The following is a 14,074-nucleotide window of genomic DNA, read 5'->3' on the forward strand; positions in this document are numbered from 1 at the left end:
AGGTATTCAATAGGGCTAAATTGTTTACATTCCATACACAGAAGATGATATTTGTAATTCTTAAAAATTATATCATTAAGAGTATAGCCAGAAGAAATATATACATAGAGAGTATAGGTAAAAGATGAATTTGAGGGGATGATATTTAGAAAATTAAGGGATGAAAAAGAGGAGAGTACTACACTACTAGGTGCAGAAGGAAGGGTTAGATGGAATAGGGTGAATTAATTCACGTGAAAAGACACAAAATACCTATTAAAGTGGAAGGGAAGATGGAAATGTAGCATCCAAACTCTTACAGGCGAAATTAAGTTATAGAAAGAAATAGCAAAACTATACTAATGGGAGACCTCAACTGTCCCCTCTCAGAATTTGATAAATTTAACCAAAAAAATAAACTAAGGAGACAAATAGGATTTTAGATACCATAAGCAAACTAGAAAAGCAAGGAATAGTCTACTTGTCTGTGGGAAGAAAAAAAAAATCCCAATCAAATAAGAGATAGCATTATCAAATGCAAAATATATAATTTTGATAAATTATAAAAGCTTTTGTACAAACAAAACTAATGTAACTAATATTAGAATGAAAGCAGAAATCTGGGAAGTAATCTTTATAGCAAATGTCTGATAAAGGCCCCTTTTCTCAAATATGTAGAGAAGCCAGTCAAATTTACAAGAACACAAGTCCTTCCCCAGTTGAAAATGGTCAAAGAATATGAATTTTCAGTTGAAGAAATCAAGTTATGTATAGGCATATGAAGAAATGCTATAAATCACTTTTGATTAAGGAAATGCAAATGAAGACAAATCTAAGATACCACCTATCAGATTTGTGATATTTGTAATTCTGATATTAGAATATGACAAAAAATCAAAATGACAAATATTGAAGTAAATGTGGGAAGATTGAGACACTAATGTACTGTTGGTGGAATTGTGGACTGATCCAACAATTCTGGAGAACAATTTGAACCTATGCCAAAAAGGTAATCAACGTGCATACCCAGCAATTTCATGACTAAGTCTGTTTCTCAAAAAGATCATAAAAAAGGGGAAAAGACATTTGCAAAAATATTTCTAGCAGCCCTTTTTCTGGTAGAAAAATATTAGAAATGGAGAGGATACCCTAATTACAGAATAGCTGAAGTTCCAGAGGCAACCAAGATAGTGGCGTGAAGCCAGGAAGCTGCTTGGACTCTCCCACTTTCGCTCTAAACCTACATGAAACCAAGCTTCTGAACAGAGTCTGTTGGAATGAAACCATTTTCCATCCAGCTCAAAATAAATTGGAAGGACTTCAAGAAACATCAGTATCATGGGAGTGAAAGGTGTGTTCAGCCTAGCTCAGATGGTGTCTGGGAAAGCCAGTGAGAGGGTCTTGGTCACAGCAGAGCAGGAGCCCCTGTGCTCAAAGCCAAGGCTCAGAGCTGCATGGGAAGCTTGGGACAGTGTCCCCTTTGGTCAGAGGTCGACCATAAAAGGGGAAAAAAGAGATAGAAAGAAAATGACCAAGAAACAGAAAGACTGGTCGCTGTAAAAACCTACTATAATGACAGGGAAGACCAAAACACCAACTCAGAGGAGGACAAAATGCCCATGGGGAAATCTCAAAGAGTGATATGAATTGGTCTCAAGCCAAAGAGGCTTCTTGGAAGAGGTCATAAAAGATTTTAAAAGACAAATAAGAGAGGTAGAAGAAAAATAAAAGAAATGAGAGGCATATAAGAGAGAGTTAACAACTTGGAACAAAAAGGTGAAAAATTGAAGGAAAAAAAATCCAATTCCTTAAAAAATACAATTGGCCAAATGCAAAAAAAAAAAAAAATCCACTGAAGAAAACAACATCCTGAGAAGTAGAATTAGTCAAATGGAAAAAGAGATGAAAAAGTTAATTGAAAAAAAAATCACATTAAAGAACTAAAATGAAATAGAAGACATCCAGAATCAGTCAAACAAACTAAAAAAGGAATGAAAAAGTGGAAGAAAATATAAAATACCTTATTGGAAAAATAGCTGACTTGGAAAATAGATCCAGTAGAGACCAACAACAACAACAAAAAAAAACACCTGGATAGCATTTTTTAAGAGATCATCAAGGAAAACTGCCCTGATATTCTAGAACCACAGGGGCAAATAGTCATTGAAAAGTATTCATCAATCAATTCTGGAAAGAGATCCCACAAGGAAAACTGTAAGACCCTGTAACCCAGAGGAAACCGGCTGACAATATCTGGTTTGCTCTCCATTTCCCTTGGTGTTCACACCTTTTCTTGAGAAATCAAGGAGGGTGTGACCACCTGTGTTCTGTTTGAAGCAAGGATACTTACCTCAGGGTGCTTACTCAGTGTGATTGATGAAATAATGGTTCTCTTAGTGTGATATGATGATGTAATGGTTCTACAGTTGATACATTCTATGAGTGCTGTGGTGATGTAATCTTACTAAGGTATTTAGGGGCTGAGAGGACTTGAAATAAGCAGACTCCCGTGTGTGTGAGCTCGAGCTCAGACTACAGACTACAGAGAGATCCTCCAGAAAGCTAGCCTGGACACTACAGAAAACCCCAAGGAATATTGTTGCAAAACCCCAGAACTATAATCTCATGGAAAAAATACTACAAGCTGCCAGACAAAAACAATTCAAATATCAAGCTACAACAATCAGAATTACCAGGATCTGGCAGCTTCTACAATAAATAGGGCCTGAAATACCATATTCCAGAAGGCAAGGGACTTAGGGGTACAATCAAGAATGAACTATCCAGCAAGAATGAACATCATTTTCAGGGGAAGAGATGGAACTTCAGTGAAGTAAAAGACTTTTAATCATTTCTTTTGAAAAAAAAAAACAGAATTAAACTGAAATTTTATTCTACAAACACAGGATTCAAAAGAATCATAGAAAGGTAAACAGAGGAAAAAATATATTTAAAGGTTAAACTGTTTACATCCCTAGATGGGAAAATAATATTGTAACTCTTGTGAAATATATCTTACATCGGGGCAGACAGAGGGGGCATCACATGGTCTGAGAGTGTGATTGTGAATGGACTCTGATGTGATGGCATCAAAGAAAAAGAGATTAAGGGATGGGAAACAATCTGATCTGGAAAAAGAGAAAAGGGGAAGTATAATGGGACAATTAGTCCACACCAACAGGCTCAAAAGACCTGTTACAATCTAGGGGGAAAAGAGAGAGGGATGAGCATTGTCTGAAGCTTGATCTCATCAGTTTTGGCTCAAGTGGGATTGACTTAATCATTCAGTTGGATATAGAAATTTATCTACCCCTATAAAGAAATAGAAGGAGAAAGGAAATAAAAGGGAAGTGCAGGCTAGAAGGTAGGACAGAAACACTAGGAAAAAAAAGTCAGAGAAGAAGATAGAGAAGATAGGAGATAAGGTAATGAGTGGGGGTAGGTAAAAAACTAGTAAGGACTGTGTGGAAAAAGGGAACAAAAGTATATAGGGTGAGAAAATAGGATGGAGGGAAATTCAGAGCTGATAATTATAATTGTTATTGTGAATGGGATGAGCTCTCCAATAAAATGGTAACAAATAGCAGAGTGGATTAGAAACTAGAACTCTACAATATGTTTACAAGAAACACATTTGACATAGGGAGACAAGACAGAGTCAAGGTAAAAAGCTGGAACAGAATTTATTACGCTTCAGCTGAAGTAAAAAAAAAAAGCAGGAGAAAGAGAGATGAAGAGAGGGAGGGAAGAAGAGACAGAAACAGGGACAGAGACAGAAACAGAAATACTGAGACAGAGAGAGGAGAGAGACAAAGGGGCTGAGACAGAGAGAGGAAAGAGAGGAGTGGGCAGAGGGAAACAGAGGGAAAGCAGGGCCCAACTGAATGATTAAGTCAATCCCTCTTGAGCCAAAACTGATGAGATCAAGCTTCAGACAATGCTCATCCCTCTCTCTTTCCCCCCTAGATTGTAACAGGTCTTTTGAGCCTGTTGGTGTGGACTAATTGTCTCATTATACTTCCCCTTTTCTCTTTTTCCAGATCAGATTGTTTCCCATCCCTTAATCTCTTTTTCTTTGATGCCATCACATCAGAGTCCATTCACAATCACACTCTCAGACCATGTGATGCCCCCTCTGTCTGCCCCGATGTAAGATATATTTCACAAGAGTTACAGTATTATTTTCCCATCTAGGGATGTAAACAGTTTAACCTTTAAATATATATTTTCCTCTGTTTACCTTTCTATGATTCTTTTGAATCCTATGTTTGAAGAATAAATTTTCAGTTTAATTGTTTTTTTTTTTCAAAAGAAATGATTAAAAGTCTCTTACTTCACTGAAGTTCCATCTCTTCCCCTGAAGATGATGTTCATTCTTGCTGGATAGTTCATTCTTGATTGTACCCCTAAATCCTTTGCCTTCTGGAATATGGTATTTCAGGCCCTATTTATTGTAGAAGCTGCCTTTTTCCTACTCTCTCCTACCCCACTGGGGGAAAAAAGAAAAAAATAATGTAAGAAATATACTATAGTAAAACAAATTCCTCCAAAGGGCAGCACACAAAAATCTATATTTCTTGTTACTCACCCTAAATCCTATCATATTCCATCTTCAGTTCTAACTGACAAATAAAGTGACTTATGCAAGGTCACATAATTAAGGGACAGAGTAAAGATTCAAACTGTCTCTCTCATATTCTATGTCTGCAGACACAGTGGTTTCTCCAATATCTGCTCTTTCACATTTCCATGCCTTTGTTCACAATATCTTATTACCTGAAGTCAAGAATGTATTCCCCATATTTTCCCATTTCAAGGTATTCTCACAGCCAAAAACAACATGCACCAAGAATCTCAAAAGTACTTGCTTGTTCCTCTCCTATACACATATTTTATTCTTCTTTTTCTGTATTTCTGTCTTACATCATGAACTAGATAGTAAATTTCTCAAAAGTCTGCAAAATATTTTATTTATTTATTTGATAGATGCCCAGTGCCAATTATACTACCTCATACACAGTAGGTACTTCATACAAAATTCTTCTCACACCTAAAAATAATCAAATTTTACTTTAGTCATTAATTTCATATTGCCCTTCTGACCTAATCTATTAATTTGTGAAACATTTTATTGATATATTTTGTCACTTTTTTTTACAATATATCTTTTATTTTGAAAGAATAAAGAGAGAAAAAATGATTCAGCAAACTAGACAACACATCAATCATATCTGACAGGCCTAAGCCATGTTCCATTACTAGAGTCAATACTCTTTGCAAAGAAGCCCCTTGTGACATCTTTTCTTTGAGGCCAAATTTAGAAGTTAAAATTTCACAACATTCAGTTCTAATTGTTTTGATGTTAATTTTCTTCCCATTTACATTGCTGAACTGACCTAACCTTTCCCAAGGACTTCCAACTGACAACAAACCCTGCATGTTCAATATTCATCTCCTTTCCCATCTGTACAGATGTTAGGGGGAACTTTTCAGAAGCACAATGGCTTGAAGATGAGTGGATATCAAATGAAAACTAAACAAAGCCCATTCTGCTCCAGAGATTGGGCCATTTTCTGCTAAATATCGCGGATATTTCAGTCTTTGCAACGTGATGGTCATATTGCAGAGGAATTAGAGAATGCTATTTTCTTTGGTGATTCACATCAATCCCTCTGATAAAGGATTAGTAATGAAAAAAGAGTAATCCTATGTGGAGAGAAAGGAAGTAGGGAAGAGAAGTTTCATGTGTGAGACTAAAAGAGCCCCATTTCTCATCTGTATTGAAAAGGTTGTCATTTCCTAACCACTGTCTATAAAATTCTACAATGACATTTTTCTACCGTGCTATTTCCTGGGTTTTTAAGATACTCATTTGTGATATAAAAAAATCTGTACCATTAAAAATAGAATTATTAAATAACCTGCATAAAATACACACACACACACACACACACACACACACACACACACACACAAAATGAATGCCAAGAATTTTCTCGTCATGCAATGGGGATGGGAAAGAAAGAAAAATTTTATTTAATTAAAAAGAACTTATTGAGGCTACTTTATACCAAAAAAAAAAAAAAAAAAAAAAAAAAGGAAAAAAGTATGTACATTTTTATAGTCCTTGGAGTATGGTTCTAAATTGTTTTCCAGAATGGGTGGATTAGTTCACACCTCTACCCACAGTGCATTAGTTTTCCTACATCCCTGTCAGAATTTGTCATTTTTCTCTTCTGTTATGCTAGCCAACTTGATAGTGAATTGTTTTAATTTGCATTTTTCTGGTTTAGAACATTTTTTACAAGATTGATGATAGCTTTGATTTATTTTTTTCATAGAACTGCCTATTCATATTCTTTGACTATTTATCAATTGGGGAACAGCTTTTATTTTCATAAATTTGGCTCACTTCTCTATATATGTGCACACATACACCTGCATATACACAAAATGAGAGCTTTATCAGAAAAACTTGGTATAAAACCCTCCACACAGTTTTCTGTTTTCTTTTTAATTGTGACTGTATTGATTTTGTTTGTGCAAAACCTTTTTAATTTTATGTAATCAAAATTATCCATTTTATCTCCTGTGTTCTTCTCCATCTTTTGTTTGGTCATGAATTCTTCCCCTATTCAAAGATCTAACAGGTAATGTTTTCTGTGCCTTCTTAACCTACTTGTGATATCACCCTACCTGTCTAATTCATAAATTCATTTTGAGCTTATTTTGGCATATGGTGTGAGTTGTTGGTCTATTCCTAGTTTTTACCAGACCACTTTTTAGTTTTCCCAGAAGTAACTGTTTTGTTCCAGTTACTGGAATCTTTAGGTTTATCAAACACTAGGTTTACTGTGCTCATTTGCAGGAGTATATTGTATATTTGATATGTTTCACTGATCATTCTATTTCTAATTTAGAACCAAAGTGTTTGATGATTACCATTTTGTAGAATAGTTTTTGATCTGATACTATTACACTTTTGAACAGCAAAGAGATCAAATTAGTCAATACTTAAAGATATTAATTCAGGCTATTCTACAATGAGCTCTTTATCATGATACTTGGTACCAGAATGTCCCATTAGAAAGTAACCTGATTGTTTGATTCTTTCTACTTCTATCCCGAGAGCCTAGTACATAAGTGCTCAATAATATTTACTGAATAATTACTACTCTTATCCAGGTTCACCTCTCTAAAAATGCTACATTTAAAAACAAGTACTCACAAGTAGTTGGCTAGGTTGTGCTCTTGTAATGTATGGGTTTCAAAACCATGGGGAGTCGTATCAAAATAGTCATTGCCAATCCCACAGATGAAACATTTAGTCTATAAAAAAAGTAGGAAGATATAAAAATATTAGCAACCTGGACCTACTGATAAGTGGTCACTAGACAAAATTTCTAGGAGCCCCTAGAATTCTAATCTCTTACAAATTTTCATGATTAAATGTTTATTACATCCAGTTTAATAAACAGTTCTTAAAATATAAATACCTTCTGGAGAATTTTAAAGTAGTTGGAAGGAGAAGGTACTTTGGAACATGGGGAAGCTATTAGGGAAGGTAGATCTGGGTGGAACACTGCTGGCATCCAGAGAGTAACACAAAGGCTTAGAGTCAGGAGACCTAAGTTCAGCTCTTTATCACTTATTTCTGTATAATTCTGGGTAAGTCATTAACTCTTCTAGAGCTTAATTTTCTCAAATGTAAAATGAGAAAGGTTGAATACTACATGACCTCCAGGGCTCCTCTGTGCTCTAATATTATGAGGGTACTAGGAAGATACTAGGAGAGGGCCACTTATAAGGACCTTAAAAAAAGCTTCATCTAATTCATAATTGTGTAGAGAGTTGGCCCTGGATAGACCAAAAAGTGTAGCTGGACTTGAAGGAGATAGCATAAGGAAATGGGAAGTTTATGAGCTTTGAAGTAAGTCCGAGTCCTGTTCTGCTTTTAGTTCACCTTTGTTACTCTAAGTTGGCCATTTCAGCCTCTGTCACTTGCCTATTTTTGTGATCCTTTTCAGCTCTGAAACGCTATACTCTTAAGACTGTGTATATAAAGCATACCTCCATATCTTCTCTCACTTGTTCTTGCTGGTCCCTCAATTCTCCAAAGGCATCGATGATCAAACCTGGGATTTTAAATACAAAAAATTAAATTCCTCCAAATGATGAAATGCATAAAGTTATATTAGAGCTAGAGAAATTGCAAAGTTCTAGTTCCTTTTCATCTCAGGATCACTACTATAGATGGATACATATGGAAATTTAAAAACAAAAACACCTGTCCATGTTTAAAGAAAAAAACAAAACAAAACAAAAATAAAACCTTGCTACTTTATAGATGAACCCTATATATGATTCTCATTCACTTGTACATATCATGTAATATGAATTTATATCTGGAAAAATGTCTTCTTGTAAAATACTGCCATATAAATCAGGCTAGAGGGAAGGGATGACAGGAGTTACTATAATGGTTAGAATAGTCAGTAATCACCATCCTTAAGAATGTAGTAGTCAGGATGTTTATAAGTGACCAAACAATGACATGGACTGTGTGCCAAGCCTTCAGTGATTTAACTGCACATTATAATACATTCATGAGTTAACTTCTAACAATTTAGATGTATCTGCATCTTTGGACACAAATGGAGAATGATTTTTATGATCTCTTTCACATGTTCACGATCATTGGCAATCATACCTTGGATGATGGCCAGCAGGATAACAATAACAAAGAAGAAGAATGTGATATCAAAGACAATCCGATACATTTCGTAAGGATCCCCAGCGGGGTCTTCGATTTCATCTCCAATGCCACCCCCAGCTCTTACTCCCACGTACATATGGAACAGGTAGCACTGGAAAAAGGAGGGAGTTGGACAGTATAAGCTATGACAAAAAAGGGTATTTTAAGAATCAAAATAGGTGATGTGCATGATTAGCCTAGAAGAAGACAATATTAAGGATGAGAAATTTCAGATAAAATTCATTATTTGGGATTAAAGTAACCTAGTGAAGACACACAAAAGAATTGAGTTTTAATTGTGTCTTAATTAAGGGGCGAGTAACTTAGGTTGTGTACCAATGACGATATTTACTGGCATGAAGGTTAGCTACTGCCATTTCCTCCATCCAATCACTACTCATCAGAGTGGCTTCCAGCTCCACCACTGAAAATGTTGGTTGTCCCAGGGCTGAAATGCCCTCCCCCTCCCCCAAAGTAACTAGATCTCAGCACGCAACCCACTTTCCAAAGATTGCCAGTTCTTAAAATACACTGAGATTGTGATGAGTAATTTGCTACTTCCCTCCATCCTGTGTTCTACTTCCAGCAATATTTAATATGCATTGGACAGTGTTTTTATGTACAGCTTAGGTAGGTTAAAATCTCCTTAGTAGTACTAACTTGATAGATTCTTAATGTAATGATACCAATTCCTGTCTTGTCAGAGTCATTCTGTTTAATACATGATTAAAATCCTGAACAGTGTCTTACATTTTTAAAGTATGGCATTTTAAAGAGGAATTAACCACTGGAACTGGGCATTAAATTTCTGAAACATGGATGCCTGTCATCTTCATGCTGAAAAAATTGATAAAACTTTTAAAGCTATTATTACTGTCTTGTCTTCTTACTAGTCTTAGACTGGTAATGCTGTCTTCTTCTTTAGTGGTTTTTAAAAGAGAAGGAAACTAGAAAAGTTCAATAAAAAAGTGAATATGAAGTACTCAGGATGCTAGAACTTAATGGCAGGTGATGTGTGTGGCAAATGCTCTAGAATATACTCTTTGATGTTCTTTCCAATATAACTCTAGTGATTCACTGCCATGAGCTATCTACCTAATGATGAAGGCTAGTCATTGTTATGCCCTGACTAAAATTATTGTGGCTGCCTCCTCCCCTTCCTTGCCATGAGGACTGGGAAACTTGAGTCAGAAAAAACCTTGAGGTTTTTTCACATAACATTATGACACAACGAAGGATAGAAAAGAAAAACAATGCCCGGCACTCTGACTCCCTCCTTGTCCAAAACTACTCTGGAGTAGAATTATGCTATCTCGCTTCCTGCCTATGCTCTCTTTAGAAGTCCCTATCTATCCAAGAGTGGTGGTCCTCCCTTCTCTGACAGGAACTGATGAGCCATGATCCAAGCTGTAGATACCAGGTGAACTCCTCTCTCCCTCCCCCCCACCCCCTCATATAAATTCCCTGCCTCAGTTCCTCACTGCCGAATGATTTTTGACACAAGTTCCATTCGGTCAGCTGGTCTAAACTCTTCACATTAAAAGATTAAAAACCAATCTCTGTCTTGCCTCAGTTTCTCTGGCATGAATGGATATTATCTAAAAAGACTTATTAATTGAGTGATTCATGCAGGGATGCACAATAATCTCATGTTTCATTTTGAGGTCATAGAGAGTCTGAAAAAAAATTATGATGTCTCATAAATACTTTGAATTAGGCCTTTTAAAAACATTCGTTTACTGATTGTAATCTTCCTATTCTGTGATACTCTTTTTTTTTTTCTGGAGAAAACAACTCCCTCTGCTTAAAAAGTAGCCTTGGGTTGAGAGATGTCAGTGAGGCTTTTGGAATGAAGATGGGTCTGTGGCTTCATATTTACTTTTTTTTTTTTATTTAATAATTACTTTATATTGACACTCGTTTCTGTTCCGATTTTTTTTTCCCTCCCTCCCTCCACCCCCTCCCCTAGATGGCAAGCAGTCCTTTATATGTTGGATATGTTGCAGTATATCCTAGATACAATATATGTTTGCAGAACCGAACAGTTCTCTTGTTGCATAGGGAGAATTGGATTCAGAAGGTATAAATAACCCGGGAAGAAAAACAAAAATGCAGATAGTTCACATTCGTTTCCCAGTGTTCTTTCTTTGGGTGTAGCTGCTTTTGTCCGTCATTTATCAATTGAAACTCAGGTCTCTTTGTCAAAGAAATCCACTTCCATCAAAATATGTCCTCATACAATATCGTTGTCGAAGTGTATAATGATCTCCTGGTTCTGCTCATTTCACTTAGCATCAGTTCATGTAAGTCTCGCCAGTCCTCTTTGTATTCATCCTGCTGGTCATTTCTTACAGAACAATAATATTCCATAACATTCATATACCACAATTTACCCAGCCATTCTCCAATTGATGGGCATCCTTTCATTTTCCAGTTTCTAGCCACTACAAACAGGGCTGCTACAAACATTTTGGCACATACAGGTCCCTTTCCCTTCTTTAGTATTTCTTTGGGATATAAGCCCAATAGAAACACTGCTGGATCAAAGGGTATGCACAATTTGATAATTTTTTGGGCATAATTCCAGATTGCTCTCCAGAATGGTTGGATTCGTTCACAACTCCACCAACAATGCATTAGTGTCCCAGTTTTCCCGCATCCCCTCCAACATTCATCATTATTTTTTCCTGTCATCTTAGCTAGTCTGACAGGTGTGTAGTGGTATCTCAGAGTTGTCTTAATTTGCATTTCTCTGATCAATAATGAAAGAGAACACTCTTTCATATGAGTGGTAATAGTTTCAATTTCATCCTCTGAAAATTGTCTGTTCATATCCTTTGACCATTTATCAATTGGAGAATGGCTTGATTTCTTATAAATTTGAGTCAGTTCTCTATATATTTTGGAAATGAGGCCTTTATCAGAACCTTTAACTGTGAAAATGTTTTCCCAGTTTGTTGCTTCCCTTCTAATCTTGTTTGCATTAGTTTTATTTGTACAAAGGCTTTTTAATTTGATGTAATCGAAATTTTCTATTTTGTGATCAGTAATGGTCTCTAGTTCATCTTTGGTCACAAATTTCTTTCTCCTCCACAAGTCTGAGAGATAAACTATTCTATGTTCCTCTAATTTATTTATAATCTCATTCTTTATGCCTAGGTCATAGACCCATTTTGATCTTATCTTGGTATATGGTGTTAAGTGTGAGTCCATGCCTAATTTCTGCCATACTAATTTCCAATTATTCCAGCAGTTTTTATCAAATAATGAATATTTTCCCAGAAGTTAGGGGCTTTGGGTTTGTCAAACACTAGATTGCTATAATTGACTATTCTGTCTTGTGAACCTAGCCTTTTCCACTGATCCACTAATCTATTTCTTAGCCAATACCAAATGGTTTTGGTGACTGCTGCTTTATAATATAATTTTAGATCAGGTACAGCTAGGCCACCTTCATTTGATTTTTTTTTCATTAATTCCCTTGAGATTCTCGACTTTTTATTGTTCCATATGAATTTTGTTGTTATTTTTTCTAGATCAATAAAATATTTTCTTGGAAGTCTGATTGGTATAGCACTAAATAAATAGATTAGTTTAGGGAGTATTGTCATCTTTATTATGTTCGCTCGGCCGATCCAAGAGCACTTAATATTTTTCCAATTATTTAAGTCTGACTTTATTTGTGTGGAGACTTTTTTATAATTTTGCTCATATAATTCCTGACTTTCCTTTGGTAGATAGATTCCCAAATATTTTATGGTATCAACAGTTATTCTGAATGGAATTTCTCTTTGTATCTCTTGCTGTTGGGTTTTGTTGGTGATGTATAAAAATGCTGAGAATTTATGGGGATTTATTTTGTAGCCAGCTACTTTGCTAAAATTATGAATTATTTCCAATAGCTTTTTAGTAGAATCTCTGGGGTTCTCTAGGTATACCATCATATCATCTGCAAAGAGTGATAGTTTGGTTTCCTCATTGCCTACTCTAATTCCTTTAATATCTTTCTCGACTCTTATTGCCGAGGCTAGTGTTTCTAATACGATATTAAATAATAATGGTGATAGTGGGCAACCTTGCTTCACTCCAGATCTTACTGGGAAAGGTTCCAGTTTTTCCCCATTGCATATGATGCTTACTGATGGTTTTAAATATATGCTCCTGACTATTTTAAGGAAAAGTCCATTTATTCCTATACTCTCAAGTGTTTTTATTAGGAATGGATGTTGGATTTTATCAAATGCTTTTTCTGCATCTATTGAGATGATCATATGGTTTTTGTTTGTTTGGTTATTGATATAGTCAATTATGCTAATAGTTTTCCTAATATTGAACCAGCCCTGCATTCCTGGTATAAATCCTACTTGGTCATAGTGTATTATCCTGGTGACGATTTTCTGTAATCTTTTTGCTAATATTTTATTTAAGATTTTAGCATCAAAATTCATTAGGGAGATTGGTCTATAATTTTCTTTCTCTGTTTTCAGCCTACCTGGTTTAGGTATCAGTACCATGTCTGTGTCATAAAAGGAGTTTGGTAGGACTCCTTCAATCCCTATTTTTTCAAATAGTTTATATAACATTGGAGTTAATTGTTCTTTAAATGTTTGGTAGAATTCACATGTAAATCCATCTGGTCCTGGGGATTTTTTCTTAGGGAGTTGATTGATAGTTTGTTCTATTTCTTTTTCTGAGATGGGACTGTTTAGGATATTTACTTCTTCCTCTGTTAGTTTGGGCAAGCTATATTTTTGGAGGTATTTTTCTATTTCATTTAAGTTGTCGAATTTATTGGCATAAAGTTGGGCAAAGTAACTCCTAATTATTGCTCTAATTTCCTCTTCATTAGTGGCGAGTTCTCCCTTTTCATTTTTAAGACTAACAATTTGATTTTCCTCTTTCCTTTTTTTAATCAGATTTACTAAGGGTTTGTCTATTTTGTTGGTTTTTTTCATAGAACCAACTCTTAGTTTTATTAATCAATTCAATAGTTTTTTTACTTTCAATTTTATTGATCTCACCTTTTATTTTTAGAATTTCAAGTTTAGTGTTTGACTGGGGGTTTTTAATTTGTTCTTTTTCTAGCATTTTTAATTGCAAACCCAATTCATTGACCTTTTCTTTCTCTATTTTATACAAATAGGCCTCTAGAGATATGAAATTTCCCCTTATTACCGCTTTGGCTGCATCCCATACATTTTGGTATGATGTCTCATTATTATCGTTTTCTTGGGTGAAGTTATTAATTATGTCTATGATTTGCTGTTTCACCCAATCATTCTTTAGTATGAGATTATTTAGTTTCCAATTATTTTTTGGTCTACTTCCCCCTGGTTTTTT

At 35.3% G+C, this 14,074-nt stretch overlaps 1 protein-coding gene across 1 annotated transcript in view; it reads right to left on the reverse strand.

Moving 5' to 3' along the window:
• The window catches only part of RYR3 (ryanodine receptor 3), a 438,620-nt gene that overhangs the window by 5,056 nt on the left and 419,490 nt on the right, over positions 1 to 14,074 (reverse strand). The window contains exons 87-89 of the mRNA XM_051973649.1: positions 8,690 to 8,846; positions 8,050 to 8,114; positions 7,208 to 7,308 (exon numbers count right to left, since the gene is read on the reverse strand). Coding sequence (XP_051829609.1) covers positions 7,208 to 7,308; positions 8,050 to 8,114; positions 8,690 to 8,846 — 323 coding nt within the window. The remainder of the gene's footprint in view (positions 1 to 7,207; positions 7,309 to 8,049; positions 8,115 to 8,689; positions 8,847 to 14,074) is intronic.

Source organism: Antechinus flavipes, chromosome 2 (assembly GCF_016432865.1).
Source record: "Antechinus flavipes isolate AdamAnt ecotype Samford, QLD, Australia chromosome 2, AdamAnt_v2, whole genome shotgun sequence".
NCBI lineage: Eukaryota > Metazoa > Chordata > Mammalia > Dasyuromorphia > Dasyuridae > Antechinus > Antechinus flavipes.